At 37.7% G+C, this 21,085-nt stretch overlaps 1 protein-coding gene across 1 annotated transcript in view; it reads right to left on the bottom strand.

Moving 5' to 3' along the window:
- Positions 1-21,085, bottom strand: part of CNTN5 (contactin 5) — a 139,212-nt gene that overhangs the window by 21,840 nt on the left and 96,287 nt on the right. The window contains exons 7-8 of the mRNA XM_039338372.1: positions 16,959-17,029; positions 11,193-11,427 (exon numbers count right to left, since the gene is read on the bottom strand). Coding sequence (XP_039194306.1) covers positions 11,193-11,427; positions 16,959-17,029 — 306 coding nt within the window. The remainder of the gene's footprint in view (positions 1-11,192; positions 11,428-16,958; positions 17,030-21,085) is intronic.

Genomic DNA, 21,085 nt, shown 5'->3' on the forward strand with positions numbered 1-21,085 from the left:
CAAGGTACGATTTTCTAGGCAGCAGGAATACCTTGTTTGCTATTTATACATTTAAATTTTGTGTGTTGTGAAAGGCCTGCATTGGATTTTATATCACTGAATCAGTTACTTTGCTGTCAGGAAGAGTTGCAGTGGGATAAATAATTTGTGACCTAGACAAAGCGATGGGTGGCAATTATCTAAAAATGTACAAATCATTTCCCTTCCATACAACAGTATCGTTCAGAACTGAGGTAAATTTATTCCCCCCTCCCCCCTCCCTCCCTCCCTCCCTCTCCCAATTGAAGCAGTATATTTCTTGTCTATGGAGATTCTCAGTCATTCAAGTCATGATTGTCCCAAAGGTGCTTTGTCAATAGGCAATTGGACTTTTTTTTGTTTTTCCTTGAAGAAGTTTTGCTTCTCTCGAAACATCTTCATAGAAAAACAAATATCTTCAAGGAAAAACAAGGAAAAGTCCAATTGCCTCTTGAAAAAGCACCTTTGGGACAGTATATTTCTGAATGTGTATTTTTCACAAGTTGCAAGTGTTTACTGAAGCTTCATTGATATTAGATACTAAATTGTAATTTTTATGAGAATGCACTAATCTATGAATAAGATAAAATATAAGTTTCTGAAAATGTGTAATTGATTTGGAATATATATTGAAATAGCCTGCTATTCCATATACTGCTGAATGTTGCATGACTAATATTAAAATTGAAATAGATGGATTAATTAGATTTTTCTCTAATTGTTGCCAGTGTAATAATCATAACTTTTTATTAATACATTAATAATTTCCAGCAATAGATATCTGTGCTGAATCCTGTGGATGAAGAGTTCTAATAGTTTATAACTAATATTTATAGTATGTTATAACCTCTAACATATTTCAAGCTATACCCCAGATGCCAAGATATGGAGTTCTGTATTTAGTGTGCAGTATTGAGTATCTAAAACCAAAGGAAAAACTGAATTCATTTAGTTTACCATTTAATTCTAAATGCTAAAAAAGGGAAATTTGTGATACTTCTAATGTAGAAAAAGAAATGGTCAGTTTCATACCATTTTAGCAATCATGGTTTCTTTGAAGTAATTTTGGATATTTCACTAAACAATTGTTTCTTGATAGTTGGCAAATTCCTATGCAAATGGAATGCCCATTAGATTTGTTGAACTCCACAATAGGAAATAGTTAGGAAATAACTAGTTTAATTTGCAATTTAATATGGTGAAAATATGTGTTCCCAGTAAAGTCACAATTGTCTGTAAGGTCATAAAGGGAGAGATGCAGTCAAAACTAATCCATAGTGGGGTTGAGGGCAGAAGGATCAACAGATCTAAGGAAACCGGGCCATCTAAGTAAACCTGCTAGAAGGAAATGGCTACTATTTCTCTGTTGTTGTAAGATGAATCTGAGTGCACAATTATGAAACTCCCAAGTTGGATGACAGACCTCTAATTATAGATATAGCCCTTGACATTAACCATTCTTTTAATAACCATTTGAAGCTACTTTGATGCTGAAAAAAAACAAGTCCTCATCCTTATCTCTCTGAAGTCACATGATCAAAATTCAGGCACTGAGCAACTGAGGTATATTTTACTACAGCTGCAAAGACTCAGGGTCATGTGATTGCATTTGAAAGCACATGAAAAAAGGTTGTAAAATCAAGCACAATCGACTTGATGACCGCATCACTTAGTGACGGAAGTTCCAGCCCCAACTGCAGTCATAAATTGAGGACTATCTGTATTAGGACACAGTGAAAGCTTTCACCAGGTTTTTTTTGGAAATGATGAAATGCGTAGACCCAAACCAAGTATCAGAATTCTTCATTTTACAAGGTTGCATACAGTTGGAGCATGTAGTGTGAAAAGCACACAATGAGAAAAATATGTATTTGTTGGATTGGAAATGAAATATACTAAATTGGAAATTGTATGAATAAATAACTTTAGATATACTGGAATAGGGTCTTTTTAAATTGGAATACTTTAATTATATTTATTAGACCTGGTAAATATCAGTGCTATACCAATCTATGTACCTTCCAATAGTTATAGACACTGAAGAATTTTATGGCAAAATATAAGAGGCAATACTACAATACTACAAATGGGTGATTGGAAAACAGATTTAAACTTAGAAAGTTGAAAAGAATAGATGTCCTAGCAGGATTTTGTCTGGACAAAAGATACAGATAGAAACCAATTTAAGGAACAGATTCAATTTGCTTAACATATGAAAGAACCTGAGAAAGTCTTCCGGTTCCAGTTCCCGGCGGAAAATCAATTGATTTTGGAAAAGAGATTTGATATCAATGGACAAAGGACTTATGATAAGGAACTGGACGATCTTGTTTAAGAATGGCAAGTTGGTTTGCAGACGCCATTTGAAGTTGAGATAGAGAAAAAAACATGGGAAGAAGAGAATCATGTGATTAAAGAGGACAATATAAAAGAAAGGATTTTAAGTGAAATTTACTTAATGTTAAATGAAAGGGGGAATGATGTTCTGCTACGAGTCATTCAGATTAATCATACTAATTTAACAAAATGTATAAGGGGAGCTTTCTTTTTGGAGTGTATAGTGTGGCAGGCGGAGGCCCGATTATGGAAACCTGTTTGAACTAGAAAGAAACCCAGAATAAGATACAAATATTAAATCTGACTATAGCAATGTGGTAAAGGCCTTATAGCGATTTGGATTGAGTTAGATTTGGATTTTGTTAAAAGGGCTTTATATGTTTTTAATATTAGAGATGGTATAATGAGAAAAGAACTGAAATATGGGAAATGATGGAATTAATTATTGGAGATTTGGAGACATAGTGAAAAACAATAGAAGATTGGTGAGAAAGAGAAGAATTTATTTTTGGAGTTAATAATGCTTAAATAAAAAACAATTGGGGCACCTGAATAGTAAATGAATATGTTAATTTAAGATTAAATATTTATAAAATTAAGAAAGCATAATACAGGATTTTTGGGATGGATAATGAGTTTGTAAACTTTTATTGATTAATGAAATTCATATAGAGTGACATTTAATAAGCCTATAATAACATAAATAGAGAGAGAATGTTAGTTTATTTTTAATCATAAAACTTGGATGAAATGTTATATTAGTGAATGAATTGGTTTTAGAAAGATATTAACGTGATTATAATGTTCTTAAGAAATGTAATTTTATAGATTAAAATTTTTATTGATTAATGCAGTTGATGGTTAGATATAGTGATGAATGAATTTATTTGAAAAGGTATTAATTTGATTATAATATTCTATGTAGATAGAGAGGGAAATTTTAAAGAAATACTGGGTATATATGTACTATGTTATTGCTTGTTTTTTTTAAAAAATGGATCACCATGTTTCCACGTGGGTTCTTAAGCTGTGTTGGTGTAAAATGGAAAACTAATAAAAATTGTTTTGGGAAAAAAAAAGAACCTGAGAAACTATGCAAAAATAAAAGAAATATTATAAAAACTGAAGGAGAAAAAATATTTTTAACCTTTTCAAGTATAAAAGCTAGTTGGATAGTGGTTAAAAAACTGGAATAGAAATCAGGCTAGACTATGGTCACAGAATTAGCTGGGTGACCTTGGGCCAGTCACTGTCTCTCAGCCCTAGGAAAGAGGCAAGGGGAAGCCACTTTTGAAATCTTTCTAAGAAAACTACAGAGACTTGTCTAGGCCGTTGCCAGGAGTTAAGACGGACATGAAGGTATGGACCCACACATAAATTATGACATCACCTCTACCCTTCCCCCCCAAAATCGTGGATGAAAGCTTTGAGCAGCAAGAATGATCTATAACGACATTACTGAATTTCTAACATCAAAGAACTTTCCAAGCAAGAATTGGTATGACTTGCCTCCAGAAGCTATGAGTGGATATTTTAAAGAAATATAAGAAAAAAGAAAAGAAGAGGTGCTTTTAAGATGAGAGAAATTATAGGAAAATGTACATTTGAAGGTTATCATGGAAAAGATCTAATGGAAGCAAAGGAAGTTAAATCATATGGAAAGCTTACACTGAAATAATTTACAAATAGCATTATATCACCATTATATCATATGATAGAAAATTTGCAAAGGAAGAATATTTATTCAGAATTAATTCCACTGCAAAGTGATGTATGATAGGCAATAGACCTACTGTCAAACAGGAAAGCACTGTAAGCAGATGAAATATTCCCTGATCTGCTTACAGCTGTAGAAGAAGAGGCAATTAAAGTGCTGACAAGTCAATGTCAACAAAAAATAAAACAACACTATGTAAGCCTATACATTGGAATACATATATACACAGAGGCATGCAGATGCGTACCTATGCAGGAGAGAGATATGAAAGAATGTGCAACTTGCACTAATTCATCATGCAAATGAATTTTTATTTAAGCCCTTACAGTACAACAAAAGAATTGAGCACAGACTGACTTAGCCAAAAGAACAGGCAGAGGGAAATATGATCAGATAGCTGACATAAAGTATGTAATGGAAAAAGTAAGAGAATAGAAGATAGAAGTTTCTCTTTATATTATTATATTAATATAATAGGGAGGGCTTTAAAGTAAAATTTAGGGGGGAGGGTGACCAATCTTTAGAATCTCTAGAACCCAAAACTTATCATAAATCCCAAGAAAACAAATCAAACAATGAGGTGGGCAGAGATGAGAAAAAAGAAAAAGTCAAACAACGTTAAGGAGAAACTTCCTAACAGTGAGGACAATTAACCAGTAGAACAGCTTGCCTCCAGAAATCACGGCACTCCATCACTGGAGATTTTGAAGAAATCACTTGTCTGAGATGGTATAGGTTCTCCTGCTTGAGCGGGGGGCTGGACTAGAAGACCTCCAAGGTCTCTTCCAGCTCCCAGTCTATTCTATTCTAGTCTAGTCTATTCATAATATCATATTGATAATATGTATTGTACAACCTTCCATTGTGTAAATCAGATCAGAATGTGGAACATATTGAAAGCAATATACAGATAGTCATCAATGTTTATTTAGTGACCATTCCAAGTTACAATGATGCTGAAAAAAATGACCATTTTTCACACTTACAACCGTTGCAGCATCCTCAATTTACAACAGTTCGTTTAATGACCGTTTGAAATTACAACATCACTGAAAAAAGTGACTTATGACCATTTTTCACACTTACAACCATTACAGTGTCCCCCATGGTCACTTGATCAAAATTCAAATGCTTGGCAACTGACTTGTATTTATGACAATTGCAGCGTCCCAGGGTTATGTGATCCCCTTTTGCGTCCTCTGACAAGCAAAGTCAATGGGAGAACCAGATTCACTTAATAACTGTGTTACTGATTTAACAACGACAGTGGTTCACTTAACAATTATTACAAGAAAGGGACAAAACTCATTTAACAACTGTCTCGCTTAGCAACAGAAATTTTGGACTCAATTGTAGTTGTAAATCGAGGACTACCTATATTGTACCAGGACACCTGATTTTCCAAGAAAACTTCTAATGTGCAATAAGTGACTATTCCAAATGAGTTTGGGGGAATGGGACAGAACAAAGGAAAATGCTGAGATAAGTTGCATATTGTCCCATCTGTGTGAAGATCTCAAGGCCCCAAGCATAAGGTGTAACAATTTTTTTTATTTGTTAAAGTTATCTGCCATCTATCTCACCATGGCACTATTGTAGGTGCTTACAATAATCAAAACAGAGAAATGAAAAAAAGTGTAAACATAATAGCAAAGTAATGGAACAATAGAACAAAACAATGAAAAAGCAAACAATGAGACTATCAGGAATAAAAGATGGGGGGGGGAGCAGGGAGATGGCATGGGGAAAGATAGGATTTGTTATCAATCTAGTAGTCACTTCCAGTGTGGTGCTCCCCAATAGAAACATAGTTTATAGGGAAAAGTAATGTCTGACTCAAGCTGCTATGGTAATGAAGATTTGGCTATAAGGGAATGCAGATATGTGGCAAAATGCATGCCCAGGAAGTTGTAGATGACACACTGACAGGTGAACTTGTTGAACTAAATGTTAATGGGATAATGCTTGCTGTACACTTTGCTGAAGACCATGCCATGTTTGCTGGTGCAGACATTAATTATCTCCCCAACAGCTCTCTTACAGTGGAGGTAGGAAATAGACAGGCTGATTGATCGAATATGGGCTTGATTAGATTAAAAGCTTGAAAAGACATTTTCAGGTTCATGAATATAAATGGCATATTTGTAATGAACTGGCAGAGCAGCTGGAGTTTTGTGAATAAACAGGGAGTGGTTGATGATGATGGAACGGGATGGGGGATATGCCAGAGCTGTAGAGATTATACAGTATGTGCTGTTTCCCAAGAGCCTGTGGGTACTAATGAAAGAATATATTCTCCATTCTATTTTAGTTTATTTTTTAAAGAGTCATTGAAGAAAGTACAACTTTTTACCGAATTGGCAACTTAAATTTAAATGTTGCTATGAATGGCAGAGGAGGGAGAAGGGATGGTAATGTACTAGTAAATAAGCTATGATTGTTGCATCATAAATTAGATGATCACCCAGTTTGCTCCGGTTCCAACTATCGCTTGATAACAATGAATACTGAATTCATGCATATGTTCACTTGCCTTTGTAACATTTCATTCTTCTAGAACAGTGGTTCTCAACCTGTGGGTCGGGACCCCATTTGGGGTCGAACGACCATTTCACGGGGGTCGCCAAACAACGCAGTCTGCCATTTTTCCCCCTTTTCCTTAGCTGTGCTACTCCCTTTTATTCTATTGGCTTTTGAAAGCCAATAGAATAGACTCTCTTGAATAGAGTCTAATTCTATTGGCTTTCAAAAGCCAATAGGAATTGTCCAGGCTGTCTCTGCCCTGCTGAGCCCGCCAAAAGTCCCATTCTGCAAACGGTGCTGCACCAGTTGAGTAGTCCTCGACTTACGACCGGTTGAGTAGTCCTCAACTTACAACTGGTTGGGGGTCGCGGCATTAAAAAGGTTGAGAACCACTGTTCTAGAAAATTATTTAGTAGTATGGATGTCAAGCAATAGATAAAGGGATGAGATAATCTTAAACAATCGGACCACTTTTAATCCAATACTAAGAACCTTTTTAAAAGATCCTCTTTCCACAGGAGAAGTTTTGGTTTAGTTATCATTGGGACATTATTTTCAGAGTTGGTACAAAGTGCATGGAAGGCAGACAGTTAGACTCCAGTAAATGCAGAATAGTCAGGAGGGAAATATTATCTTTGAAATAGCAACAACCTGATTGCTAGGAATAGGTAATTTGAGATTCTATAAAATAGTCAGAATATAAGCATAAAGAAGAGAAAATTGTTTACTAAAAATGGCTTCTATCTTGCCCATAATGAAAGTTGCTAAGATTTATGGAGCCTCACTATGTGCAGCACTGCAGCTAGTGAATTTAATGGTGTATTGTTGAAAGCCCTAATTGCAAAGTCATATACAGTTTAATTTATTCTGGGTCCTGAGATAACAGGAACATTTCATCTTGCGAATAAAACTGTGAAATGTGCTGATGACAAATTAAAAGATGTTCTTGTAAGGGGGTGTGATGGCTCAGCAGTTAAAGATGCTGAGCTTATCAGCTGGAAAGCTGGCAATCTAGGTTCAACACCCAAGTTCCACGCAACAGGGTCAACTCCTGTTACATGCCCTAGCTCCTGCTCACCTAGCAGTTTTAAAGCATGCAAATGTGAGTAGATTAATAGGGATCACTTTAGTGGGAAGATATGAGCATTCCATGCGCCTTTGGCATATAGCCATATTGGCCACATGACCACGGAAAATTTCTTTGGACAATGCTGGGTTCCTCAGGCAAGAAACAGAGATAAGCACTGCATCCTATAGTCATACATGACTGGACAGGGAATCCTTTACCTTTTAACATTTTAACTTTTCCTTTTCAGCTAAAATATTTTATCCAAGTTTATGAGATAGGTTAAGGAAAAGCTATCTATCAGCTAAACAGATGCACTTCATTCCTTTTTAGCAGCCATTATTGTCTGTGTTGTAAGTGGTCACAGACAACTTTATAAATCTATGTCTAGTTTAATGAAGAGAAGGACGAGGGGGGATATGATAGCAGTGTTCCAATATCTCAAGGGCTGCCACAAAGAAGAGGAAGTCAAGCTATTTTCCAAAGCACCTGAAGGCAGGACAAGAAGCAACGGGTGGAAACTAATCAAGGAGAGAAGCAACCTAGAACTAAGGAGAAACTTCCTGACAGTTAGAACAATTAACCAGTGGAACAACCTGCCTCCAGAAACTGAATGTTCCAACACTGGAAGTTTTTAAGAAGAGACTGGACAGCCATTTGTCTGAAATGGTGTAGGGTTTCCTGCCTGAGCAGGGGGTTGGACTCGATGACCTCCAAGGTCCCTTCCAACATTATCATCATCATCATCATCATCATCATCATCATTATAATATTATTATTATATTAGCTCACCTACAATACAGCCAGACTTTACCATCTCCATGCATACAAAATTGCCAAAACAATCTAGGCCGTTAGGCCATTAGTTATATAGTTAAGGGCCTGTGGTGCTGAGTTTAGTGTTCATGAAGCTTATTTGTACTGCCAATAACAGATTAGGGTTTAGGTGTACAGTGAAACAATGTTCAGAAACATAGCACCTATAAGTAAAAGATTAGCATATTGACACTTGCCATATTGACATTATGCAAAGAACAATAAGCAATAAGATGTAGTAAGCCCAATAAATTGAGGTATAAAGTAAGTAAAAGAAACTTTATGTAATCCTTGACTTATGAACACAACTGAGCCCAAAATTTCTGTTGCTAAACAAGGCAGTTGTTGAGTGAGTTTTGCCCCATTTTACGATGTTTCTTGCCACAGTTGTTAAGTGAATCACTGCAGTTGTTAAGTTAGTAACACAGTTATTAAGTAATGTTGACTTCTCCATTGATTTTGCTTGTCAGAAGGTCGTAAACACAGCTCCAGGACACTGCAACCGTCATAAATATAAGTCAGTTCCCAAGCATCTGAATGTGGATCACTTAACCACGGGGATACTGCAACAGTTATAAGTGTGAAAAATGGACATAAGTCACTTTTTCCAGTGCTGTTGTAACTTTGAATAGTCACTAAATCAGCGGCTCCCAACCTTTTCTATACCCCGCACTCCTAGAACACTTCTGATATATTCTTGCACCCCTTACAAAAGTTTGAAATAATGGCAATGAATTATGCATATACACTAAAATTTTGAAAACCCAAGTTTTCACACCTCCTGGAATATCATCTCATACGTCCAGGGGGTGTGAGCACTCCTGGTTGGGAACCCCTACACTAAATGAACTGTTGTAAGTCAAGGATTATCTATATAGCTAAATCAAACTTATGCCAACTCCATTTACTAGATTGCTCAGTATGTTTTTTTTTATCTCTTGTAACCTTCCCTTGCTTGTATCACCTACATGTCCTTCATCATACATTACCTTTAATCCTTTAGATTTTTCACCTCTCTCTTTCTGTTAGTTCCATCCAGCCACCAACTTTCTTGGTTTTTCATCTCACTCCATTCTTTCTTCCTTCATAGGTTTAGTTTGTGATTTAGGACTAATTCTACTCTGTATCAAACCACATCCCTTCAACATGCTTTTTTAAAAATATATATAGTGGTTACTCATTTGTGTCCCAATGATTCAGCACCCGTTCATTCTTAGCCATATCCTTAACCTTATCTCTTCTTGTTTTACCACACTTTTTTTTACGATATACCCAATTCCTGCTGTATTCAACTTCTTTTATGTTTCTTGCCATTTTTCACTTCCACGTAACATTGGAAATGCATGCATCTTTCCATCCATTATATCCATCTTTAGTAAACAGGCTATCAAGGTACACAAATCCATCTAATTTCTGCAGTTCCTTTCATTTTTAATGTATAGCTTGTAATCATTCACTCTATTTTTCCTGGGAAACATAACTACATATTAATTTTCAGATCCATATTCCTTTTTGTCCCAATGCGAATTCCATGTAGGCATCAGGAAGGGCATCTGGCCACTAAATGCTTGAGCTCCATTCAGGAGGGCCTACAAGGTTGTTAAAAGAAAAAAAATCCTTTTTGTCCCAAAAAGGGGACAAAAAGTGAGTACCCATATTTTTCTGTCTATAAGACGCACCCTTGTATAAGATGCTCTGGCATGCAAGTTTCTCCGTGCCAATCAGCTTTTTGGAGCACCGAACAGCTGAGCCGGCAAATCCGGAAGCCAACGATCTTGCCCCCTCCTCGTCCTGTGTCAAGCCCACAGGGGCTAGACACCTACACCAAGTGGCATGGCAACCCACACAGGCATGCCCTGGGCTGTGGAGGTTACCATTATTTTTCTGTGTATAAGACGCTGCACTTGTATAAGACGCACCTGATTTTTTTAACAGGTTGTTTGTCGGAAAAAATAGCATCTTATACATGGAAAAATATGGTATAATATTCATTCAAAGCTGTTTTTACAATCATATTCTCAATCAACACAACTCTATTGTGACTACAAACAGTCTTTATGGCTTTGGAAAAAAATCAGAGAAGAGCAACTAGGATGATCAAAGACCTAGAGGCTAAAACATACGAAGAACGACTGCGGGACTTGGGTTTGGCTAGTCTAAAGAAAAGAAGAAATAGGGGAGACATAATAGCAGTATTCCAGTATCTGAGGGGCTGCCACAAGGCAAAAGGGATCAGGTTGTTCACCAGAGCACCAGAGGGAAGGACAAGAAACCATGGTTGGAAACTGATCAAGGAGAGAAGCAACCTGGATTTAAGGAGAAACTTCCTGGCAGTGAGGACAATCAACCAGTGGAACAGCTTGCCTCCAGAAATCATCACTAGAGATCTTTAAGAAGAGACTGGACAATCATCTGTCTGAGATGGTGTAGGTTCTCCTGGTTAAGCAGGGGGCTGGACTAGAAGACTTGCAAGGTCCCTTCCAGCTCTATTATATTCACATTAAAATAACCAAGGGGATTTTTGTTCATTGCCCAGTGTTGAAGATTCACTAAAGATTCTATTTGTTTTCACACATGCTTTGACTCCATTATCAAGCACTCTTATTATATTCAGCAAACAACTTTCAGCTCCATATTTGTCACCCCTTTGAGCTAGGCAAGGTCCATGGCTAAGACTTAGAAGACGTAGCTGATCTTTGGGCTTGATGTACTCACCTCCCTCAGCAGAACTGATCACAACAATTGCGCTGAACGGTCCATCACCTTTGTTGTTATATGCTCCAACTTTCACTTCAAACGGAGTCAAGGGAGGCACGCTTTCATCTCTGTAGATGAACTTGGAGGCATCAGAAGACGTGACCATTTTTTCTTTCCAACCTCTTGTCCCATTCGGTCGGAAAGCCACAATGTATCCAAAGCCTTCCCCATTCTGAAATTCTTCGGAGACTGGCTAAAGAAAAACATGTTCATTTATTATTATTTATTAATAAAAAAACCTGGCTATGCTCTCAAGACTGGGGCGCTACATGCACCAAAGGGCCTCCCTCCTGGCTATATTGTTAACAGGCCAGATATCTTGCTGTCGCATGTGCTACAAATTAGATATTTTAATACTTTTTTTTTACTGTTTTAATGTTTTTTTTACTGTTTTGTTTTAAAATGTTTATTAAATTTTAATTTAATTTAATATATGCTTTGAATTGTGAGTCACCCAATTATTTGCTGAGATGGGTGGCTGTAGAAATCAAATAAAATTAAATTTAAAAAAATCCTTGGGATTTGTCCAATTCATGCAAGAGAGGATTAATTTGAACAAGTTGTTTAGGTTTAATGGAGGCTGCTTCTTGTTCCCCTTCCCCTCATGGAAGAAAATGTAAGTTTGGGAAACTATGAAAGTGCAATTCTTAAAAACCAGTGCCATTCTGTTCCTACTCTATGCATAACTTTTAGCGTCATCACTTATGCTATGTTGCAGAAGATGATGCTCTATTTAACTATATGCTGTATTTCAGCCATCATCAGTTGGAATAACTTCAAATTATGTGGCTCACAGAATTCTCAGAGAACCTTTGCTAAGAATTCTGGGAGTTGAAGTTCACAAGTTTGGAGAGCATCCAACTTTTGAAAGCCTACTTAAACAGAAGGCCTGTCCAGTTCGTGCTTGTTTTAAATATAAAGTTCCCTAAGAAAAGAAATTGCCATTCCATAGTTAATTAAATCACCTAAGTTCTAATTTGTAAAATTAATTCAAAACTGTTGCATTAAACAGATTTGATTCTGTCAGTTTAATTTAATAAACAATATTGAGAATATGGGCAAAACCCCACTGAATAAAAAAAAATTGACTGTAAGGCTCTTGACTTGACATGTTGATTCAATTCAGCAATTCAGTTTGGCCTTTTAATGGTGGAACTCAATCAAATCGCCTTCTAATTGAATTTTGAATCAAAGCTTCACAGAGCCTTAACATTTAATAATTAACCACCTGGCAAGCTGAGCAAACATCCTATTGAAAGAGTCACAGTTCTTTCACAGTATGCAAAGATATATCATCTTTATCATGATCATCATCACCAAAGAGATAAGTGACTTAATTTGGCTCCTGGGTGCCATTTTGCACTTTTGCCCAGTGGCTTAAAGATTTTCTCACTACTATATTCTATTTCTGCATTTAGCGTATTTTGAGTAACCTTAAAACATTGCTTTAAGCAGGAAAAGAACAGGATTGTATAGCAATTTTATATGAACCTTGCAGTGAAAATGTCACTGCAATAGGGCAATTTTTTTTGTTAAAGATTCTTCCTTTTCTTCCTTGTTCAATTCCTATTAAAATGTTCAACGTTTACCTAGTAATTAGAATTTTGCTCTTTTATTTTTTCAGCAGCAATAGGATTTCTTGAAAGGTTCATTAAAAAAAATAACTCCTGGCCTATGTGTAATTATTGCCTGACATTTCAAAATGTGATTCCAGGATATATATCACACAAGTTACAACACTCTTGCTAGTAGGCAGCATAATTTCAAGGTAAATCAAAAGGACTTCCTTGATAAGCATTATACTCCTACTACCATTTACGAGACCTACCTAGGATTAATGTAGATGTAACATTTCCTCCTACAGCAAACTGTAGGTTGGGGGAAAGAGGAGACAAATTCCAGTCTAAATATTTGACTGACTGTGCAACCAACCAACAATGTCTAGGGAACAGTGGATAATTGAATGTTTGAGGCCACAAATTGGCCTCCAACTTTGTTATCATGATAATGATACAACATCACTGGAAGGATTTTATCTGTTCTTTGAGAGTTTTGAGAGAGAGAGAGGGATAAGGTAGGAAAGGGAATGTGAGGCCTCCAAGAACCAATTCATTTCCATCTACACTCTTACAACTCTCCCCAAACATCCAAAATAACAACATCCAATTTTGATTGTGTGATCTGGAAGTGTTGAAATATCAACATGTGGCTCATAGGCTGTGGAGTATAGTTTAGGCACAAAACCTACTTATTTCTTTTGCATTTTATTCCATTGAGAAAAACCTTCTTTTCCACTCTGGTTGTTATCCAATAGTTCATTGGTGAAGTACAGTGTTTGCCATGCCTAGTTAGCTTCTTTAAAGCACAAGGTTGGAAAAAGTTGGCCAAGATTTAATTGAAGCATGACTTAATGATACAGTGTTAGCTTAGCAGCTCTGTCCCATAGAGAGCAACTGAATTTAGACATCCTTACAATATTAAAAAAAAAGGTATCTAGCCATCATTGGCTGATACTAGTAGCATTCAGTGTAGAGAACCAGTGTGTTGGGCAGGAGATAGAAATTCAGGTAAGCCTTTGGAAGCCTTCATTTTTATATACTCATAGGGCTAGTCTCATGACAGCACCTGATTTCAGCCATGAGATTGTTAAAAGTTTTCTGAGTGTTGAAAAAAAAGCTAGCTATTAAACAGTCATTCAAAAGCCACTCTGTGAGAATAGCCAGAAAAGAATAAAGAAAAGCAAGCAAACAGGAAAGAAAGAGAGAGAGAGAGAGAGAGAGAGGAGAGAGAGAGAGAAAGAAAAAGAAAAGAAAGAAAAAGGAAGGAAGGAAGGAAGGAAGGAAGGAAGGAAGGAAGGAAGGAAAGAAGGAAAAAATTCACATGACTCCTTAGCTGTCAAATCTCTTTTATATTTGCCAGCTGGAAATCTCAAAAACGTAGAAGATGTTGCAAGATTTTAATAAAATGACATTATATGTGTCAGAATACAAACTGGAATGTATTTGAATGCACTCTGTGAATGCATGTATTTAATATAATTTTATACTGTCTTCTTTACAAACTAGTTATAGAATTCACGGAAAGCATTCCTACTGAATTAGTTATATAAATAAATCCCATTGAAATTAATACGCCTGAACTTAGCTTAAATAAAGGTCTATTTTACATCACTAGAACTTCTAATAAGTATTTTCTTCCATATAAGGAACAATAAGCAACAATTTTGAAAAAAACAACAACATTAAAACCAAACAGAGTCAATCTCAAGTAATCTAAATAATTGGGAGGTTAAATTAATGGTTCTTTTTACATTCACAGTGTGACTGCCTTAAAGGAAAAAAAACAAAGGAAAGGAAAAGAAAGCAAGAATGTTCTTATTAACTTAAAAGGGAATGCCATCAATATTTTAATCCTAGATAAAAAAACAAAACTTAAAAGGTGGAAGAGATCCAGAGTAACCTTAAAAATGCCATTGGTCCTTCATTTAAGACAGTTAAATCATTTCCTTGCTTTGGGTCATTAAATTAATCCTTAATTCACATCTTTCAAAAATGATCCCTCTGAATTGCTTTTCTGACTTGTTTTTTCCCTACTTTTTTCTTGTTCTCTTTTATTTCTAAGTCTAGGAGTCCAGGAATCGCTCTTTTAATTTCTCATAGTGTCCAATATGCATGATGTACTATTGCTGGAAATTAAAGTGGCAGTTTCTTCTATAAAGCTGGGACAATCTCTGGTGGCTACCAATCCTTATCCACTAAATAATGAAAAATAGTGAACAAACTCCCATCATGTTGTATGTGTGATGCAGTATACATAAGGGGTGGAGTTTGCATTGTGATATTATGATGTATTCCCCTCTTGTCCCTCTCCTTGACTCCTGTGCTATTGTCATGGCCCCATTGGATCCCAATTCAGAGGAGGAAGAGCAGTTGGAACCAGGACCATCCGCTGGGGATGGCACATCTCCCCTGGAATGTCTGGAGAGTCCAGGGGCTGGGGACAATGCTGTCCCCGGTCCCTCCATCATTGGGGGAAATGGTTGACCGGATGGGGAGTTACCTGCCCTCACAAACACAGGAGGATCAGCTGTAGACAGGCAGTGGTGATAAAAGCCAGCAGAATCCCTCTGATGAGGATCAGCTGCCTTCCCCACTCCATCCGAGGGCATGGAGAGTGGAATGGAAGGAACCTCAAAGGAGGTCTGTGAGGCTGCTAATGAGGAGGCAGCCCCACCCTGCCTCACAAGGAATACCTGGCTTGAGCTAATTTAATCAGAGGCCAGGGGAAGGTGTCTTCATTGGGAACAATTATTTTGCTTCAGCATGCACTTCCCCTTGGAAAAATTCAGCTTTAGAGCGTGTTTCTGCCCTGTGGCCTCTCAATCTCCAACCTTGTGGATTTGGAAACTTGTTTATGACTTAATGCCTTGCCTTGTGGACTTCACACCTTGTTTTTGGACTAAGGACTTCTTGCCTTATGAATCGACTCCGGTGAATACTAACTTTAGTTTTGGGACTGTGTTGCACTGACTGTGAGTGGCTGCCTTCAGAACATTTGGGGTGGCATTTTACTGGGCCCTTGTGGGACTATTTATTATGGGATAGCAGAGCAATAAAAGACTTTATTGAAGCCTGTATCTGCCTAGTCAACCTGAGTCATAACAGCTATTGTTTAACTCCATCTGGAGCTGGGGTTAATAAAATCAATTACTACTTTTTATTATGCCACATTATTTAGTAAATTGAGTTACTAAGACACAATTATTGCTATTACTCACAGATAGTGGCCAAGAATAAGGCACTACAGGTAGTCCTTGACTTATAGCCATTATTTAGTGCCCATTCAAGTTACAACAGTACCAAAAATAATGACTTATCACCATTTTCACACATGACTGTTGCAGCATCCCCATGGTTATGTAATCAAAATTTGGACATTTGGCCTGTATTTATAATAGTTGCAGTGTCCAGGGGGCAGGTGATAATCTTTTGCAACCTTCTGACAAGCAGAGTTAATGGGAGAACCAGATTTACTGAACAATTATGGCAAGAAAGGCCATAAATGGGGCAAAACTCACTTAACAACTGCCTTAGCATCAGAAATTTTGGGTTCCATTGTAGTTATAACTTGAGAACTAGTTCTAGTTGTCTGAGCATATTATTGGACTCTTGAGTATTTTAAATATCCTAGATCCATTATTAAATATGTGGAACTGAGTATGGTCCATAGTGATCTCAAGTACAGATTAAGGCAGGGTTCCCCAATCCCCAGTCCGTGGACCAGTACCGGTCTGTGGCATGCCAGCAACTGGGCCGCACAAACAAGCAAAGCCCCATCCTCAGGATGCAGGCAGCACACAAAACCAAGCACCCTCCAGTTGCAGAAAAACCCTTCTCCACGTAACTGGTCCCTGGTACCCAAAAGATTGGGGACCTCTGGATTAAGGTCTCAACAAAATGGAAATGAAAATATATTTAAAATGGGAACATTACAAACATCAGGTAATCTCAACTGCTAGTAGGGTTTTGGGGTTGGTTTTTTTTTTTTTGATACATTAAATTAAGACCTGAATGGAGATTTTAACCGACATTGAATACATGCTTTTCTGTGTATCTGCACTGACAAGCTTTACTATGGGGAAACTTTAGTGTTGACCTACAATGTCGAGCTTGCCCTCAAAGAAGTCAACATGAAACAAAGAATTTAATCAAAAGGGTTTGTTACCTCCCAGGCTATTACTAATTCATGCCGTCTTCCACTTCTGCCACTTACATTAGCGGGAGCCGTCTTAGGAACTGTGGACAGAAAGAATAATTAGAAAAAGAAAACCAATCAGAACATAGAACAATAAGGTTGGAAGGGACCTTGGAGGTCCTACCTAGTCCAATCTCCTACTCGAGAAGGAGACCAAAATAATTGCTTTTTTAAAAGAGTTATTTCCTCTACTGCAAAAAAATACCCCCCCCCCCTTCCATCTACCTTTCCCATAACAATTTACTCTATTCCTGGAGTGATTCAAATGTCAGGACATTTCACAAAACTTCTCCATTTCCTTAAGAAAGGTCTTTCTGTGACTTTTTATAGGAATAACATTAGGTTGCATTCTCAAGCAAATACACAGCACTATGACTTAATGGGATGGGCTGATTCACACAATGAGGGCTGCATTTCCATTACCCTTTGGACTTCCAAATGTTTATTTTGATATCTTCAAGCAATGATAAATAGATATCCAGGAGAAGGGTCTAATGGGAAACGGAGATACTAAAAGCATAACAATTGCAACAATTCTGACAGAAGAACGAAGAAAACTTTTACACACTTTTAAAAAACTTCTCTCACACACTATATTTCTATGACCTGTTTTATACCTATTTCACTCGCTCAGGGTGGAAGCCATATGTCTATATGTTGAGGGTGCTTCTGACATGAATAAAGAAAGCAGAAGAGACCAATATGGCTACCCTCCTGTCCCCCCCCCCCCAAAAAAAAGCTTACTAAAAGCTTTACTAAGATCTGAAACAAAAAAAGAATACACACAGGACATGGGAAGAAGGATAGATCACAAAGGAAGATTTCAAATAAAAAAGTTAACCTCCCAGATTTTACTTAAGCAAATGAAATCTCACAGTGAACTGCAGCTACTAAAGAATTATAAGAAAAGGATTGGAGTATTATGAAATAAACAAAGAAAATTACGTAAATAATAGCTGCTTAATGCCAATAGATGTTGCCTGATGGACTTATATAATTTTTTTTTTAGAAATCTTGTGAAATTTATGAAATAATACACAACTGGAGAAGAGTAAATATTATCCCTTTTGTCAAAACGCAGAAAAACATGGATATGTGGGAAGATTCTAAGGCTGATTAATCTGCAGACACTTTAAAAACAATGCAGGAAGTACCAGAAGGCAACATGTTATTTGTCAAGAGTGAATCTCTAGATGACTCAAAACAAGAGGACTTGCTAATATCCAAAGTGAAAGAAATAACATTTAAAATGATCTTGATAGATTGGAGAAGCGGTCTGAAAATAACAAAATGAAATGTAAGACTGAACAAATACAAAACTGTTCACATAGGAAACAAAAGCCAATGCTCTGGCTTTTGTAAGATTTGGGGTACTCAGCTTGCTAATGTTATTTGTACAAAATTTCCTGGTAAAGGAGTGATTGCAAACTGAATAGGAGCCAGTAATGTGATTAGGTTGGGTAAAAAAACAAAAGCGACACATGCATTTAGACCACCTACTTAAATACATCTGGTATCTATTGTTAGGTTAGTCTACATTTAGTCATTCATAAAGACAGCTTTTTGGTCCCCTGATATCTCAACACGGTGCTTTAAGGCAGAATGGCATCAACTTCTGGGAAAGCTACTGACTTGTTAAGGAGAGAGACGAATGTAAAGGAGAATACACTTAAGCTAGATCAGGGGTTTCCAACCCCCAGTTCGTGACCTGGTACCAGGCTGTGAAATGCCAGTAACTGGGCCGCGCAAACAAAGCCCCATCCGTGGGATGTAGGCAGCACATAAAACCACGCCCCGCGGAAAGACCTCTCTCCACATAACTGGTCCCTGGTGCCCAAAAGGTTGGGGATCTCTGAGCTAGATATTAGGAGGGAAAACAGTTAATTCTACTTCATAGGTACAGGTAGTCCTTTACTTATAACAGTTCATTTAGTAACTGTTCAAAGTTACAACCACACTGAAAAAAGTGGCTTATGACCGTTTTTCACACTAATGGCCGTAGCAGCATCCCCCTGGTCATGTGAGTTACATTCGGATGCTTCACAGCTGACTCACATTTATGATGATTGCAGTGTCCTGGAGTCATGTGATCCCCTTTTGTGACCTTTTGAAAATCAAAGTCAATGGAGATGCCAGGTTCACTTAACAACCATGTTATTAATTTAATAACTGCAGCGATTCACTTAACAACTGTGGCAAGAAAGGTTATAAGATGAGACAAAACCCAGTTTACAACTGAATGGAAATTTTGGCCTCAGTTGTGGTTTTAAGTCGAGGACTATCTATAAACCCAGTGTAACCACTAAGAATGAACCCCTGAAGATTTAGACACAATTGCCAATCTTCAGTAGCAATCACAAAACTAAGCCACATAGACATTGACGTGGAGAGAGAAGGAAACATCAGGAAGATTGAAAAGGAAGGAGCAGATATGACTGGTGGAAGCTCATTATGATATCTTCTCCAAATTTATATTTAAGCCACTATACCTGCAGCGAAGGATATGTATTATTTTCCCCTACTATATAGAATGAACAAGAAAGCTCTCTCAAACAGCTATGGCTATTGCTCTTGATGCATCCATGATATCTTCAGGATATCGTGTTTTGTGTGCCTTAGAATCCATCTTGACTTCTGGAAGCTGCATTTTTCAGAAGTGGTTTGCCATTGCCAGCTGGCTCTCATACCTAAGGCAGGACCAGACCTCTTGGCCTCCTGAGCATCTTCTAACTCAGCTCTTTTAATCACTTCCTCAAACTGGCTCCAATAGAGATATTAAATACAACAGGTCTTTGTGATGCATTAGAATTTGAAATATTGCTTTCTTCCCCTCTCTCTATCTTCATCTCTAACTGCATGCAACTTTAATAACTTGACAGCATTAATCTTATCCCATATTGTGACATGTAAAACATTGTCTCAGAAGATATGTATCCCTGATGCTATTTTGCTAGGGGCACCCTTGTGACCTTGGTCAAGTCACTTTGGCTTCCCTCACCTTTCCCCTGCTGTCCTTTAGTCTGTCTTGGCAACTGGATATCTCGGAGATATTTTTGTCCTTAATTGTCAATGTGGCTCGCATCGTGTCTGAGATTAGACAAGTTCCTGAAGTAAGAGGTGAGGCTAATTGACAGAGAGAGGATAGCACAATTAAACACCTTTGCTACTGAAAAAGAGAATGAAAGTAGCAAGGGCGATGGAATGATAGTGAAGGAGGAAGCCAAAAGGCAACTGTATTGTGAATTCACTCAGCATTCACAAAGAAACAAAATCCTTTTTGCATCCAATTTAAGGGATAATTCCAGTAGCATCAGGGATCATCCATCTGTGTTCATAGAAGGAAACCTTAGGGGCATAGGAGACTGTGTTTAACAGAATAACAGAGTTGGAAAAATCTTGGAGGTTGTCCAACCTACTGCTCAAGCAGGAAACCCTATACCAGTGGTGGCGAACCTTTTAGAGACGAGTGCCCAAACTGCAATCCAAAACCCATTTATGCATTGCCGGGTGCTGGGTGGGCGTGGCCACTGAATGGGCATGGCCACTGAGCTGTCAGCTTGTGCTCACTCGTTCGCTCGTTCGCTGTCCTCTCTGACTCGTGCTCGCTCTCTCACTGTCTGCAGCAAATGGTGCTTCCACCGAAAGTTGCTCCTTTTATAGTCTCTCGCCTATTCCCAGACTGCGCATGCGCAGAGAGCTGCGCATGTGTGGAGAGGAGGAGGGAACAGCTCGGCCCAGCAATGGCTCGCATGCCACCAGAGATGGCTCCATGTGCCGCCTGTGGCACGCATGCCATAGGTTCGCCACCACAGCCCTATACCATTTAAAACAAATGGCTGTCCAATCTCTTTCTTAAAAATTGGCAGTGATGGAGCATCACAATTTCTGCAGAAAGCCATTCCACTGATTAATTTCTCCTTATTTCTAGGTTGGTTCTCTCTTTGAGTTGATTGGCTCTCTTTTCCCATCCATTGCTTCTTATTCTGCCTTCAGGTGCTTTGGAGAATAGGTTGACCCCCCTCTTCTTCATGGCAGCCCCTCAACATTTTAATTGGTCTGTCTTGACACTGATTGGCAGCAGGTATTCAAGGTTTGGG

Source organism: Crotalus tigris, unplaced genomic scaffold, assembly GCF_016545835.1.
Source record: "Crotalus tigris isolate CLP2741 ecotype Arizona unplaced genomic scaffold, ASM1654583v1 scf7180000017698.756297, whole genome shotgun sequence".
Classification (NCBI taxonomy): Eukaryota; Metazoa; Chordata; class Lepidosauria; order Squamata; family Viperidae; genus Crotalus; species Crotalus tigris.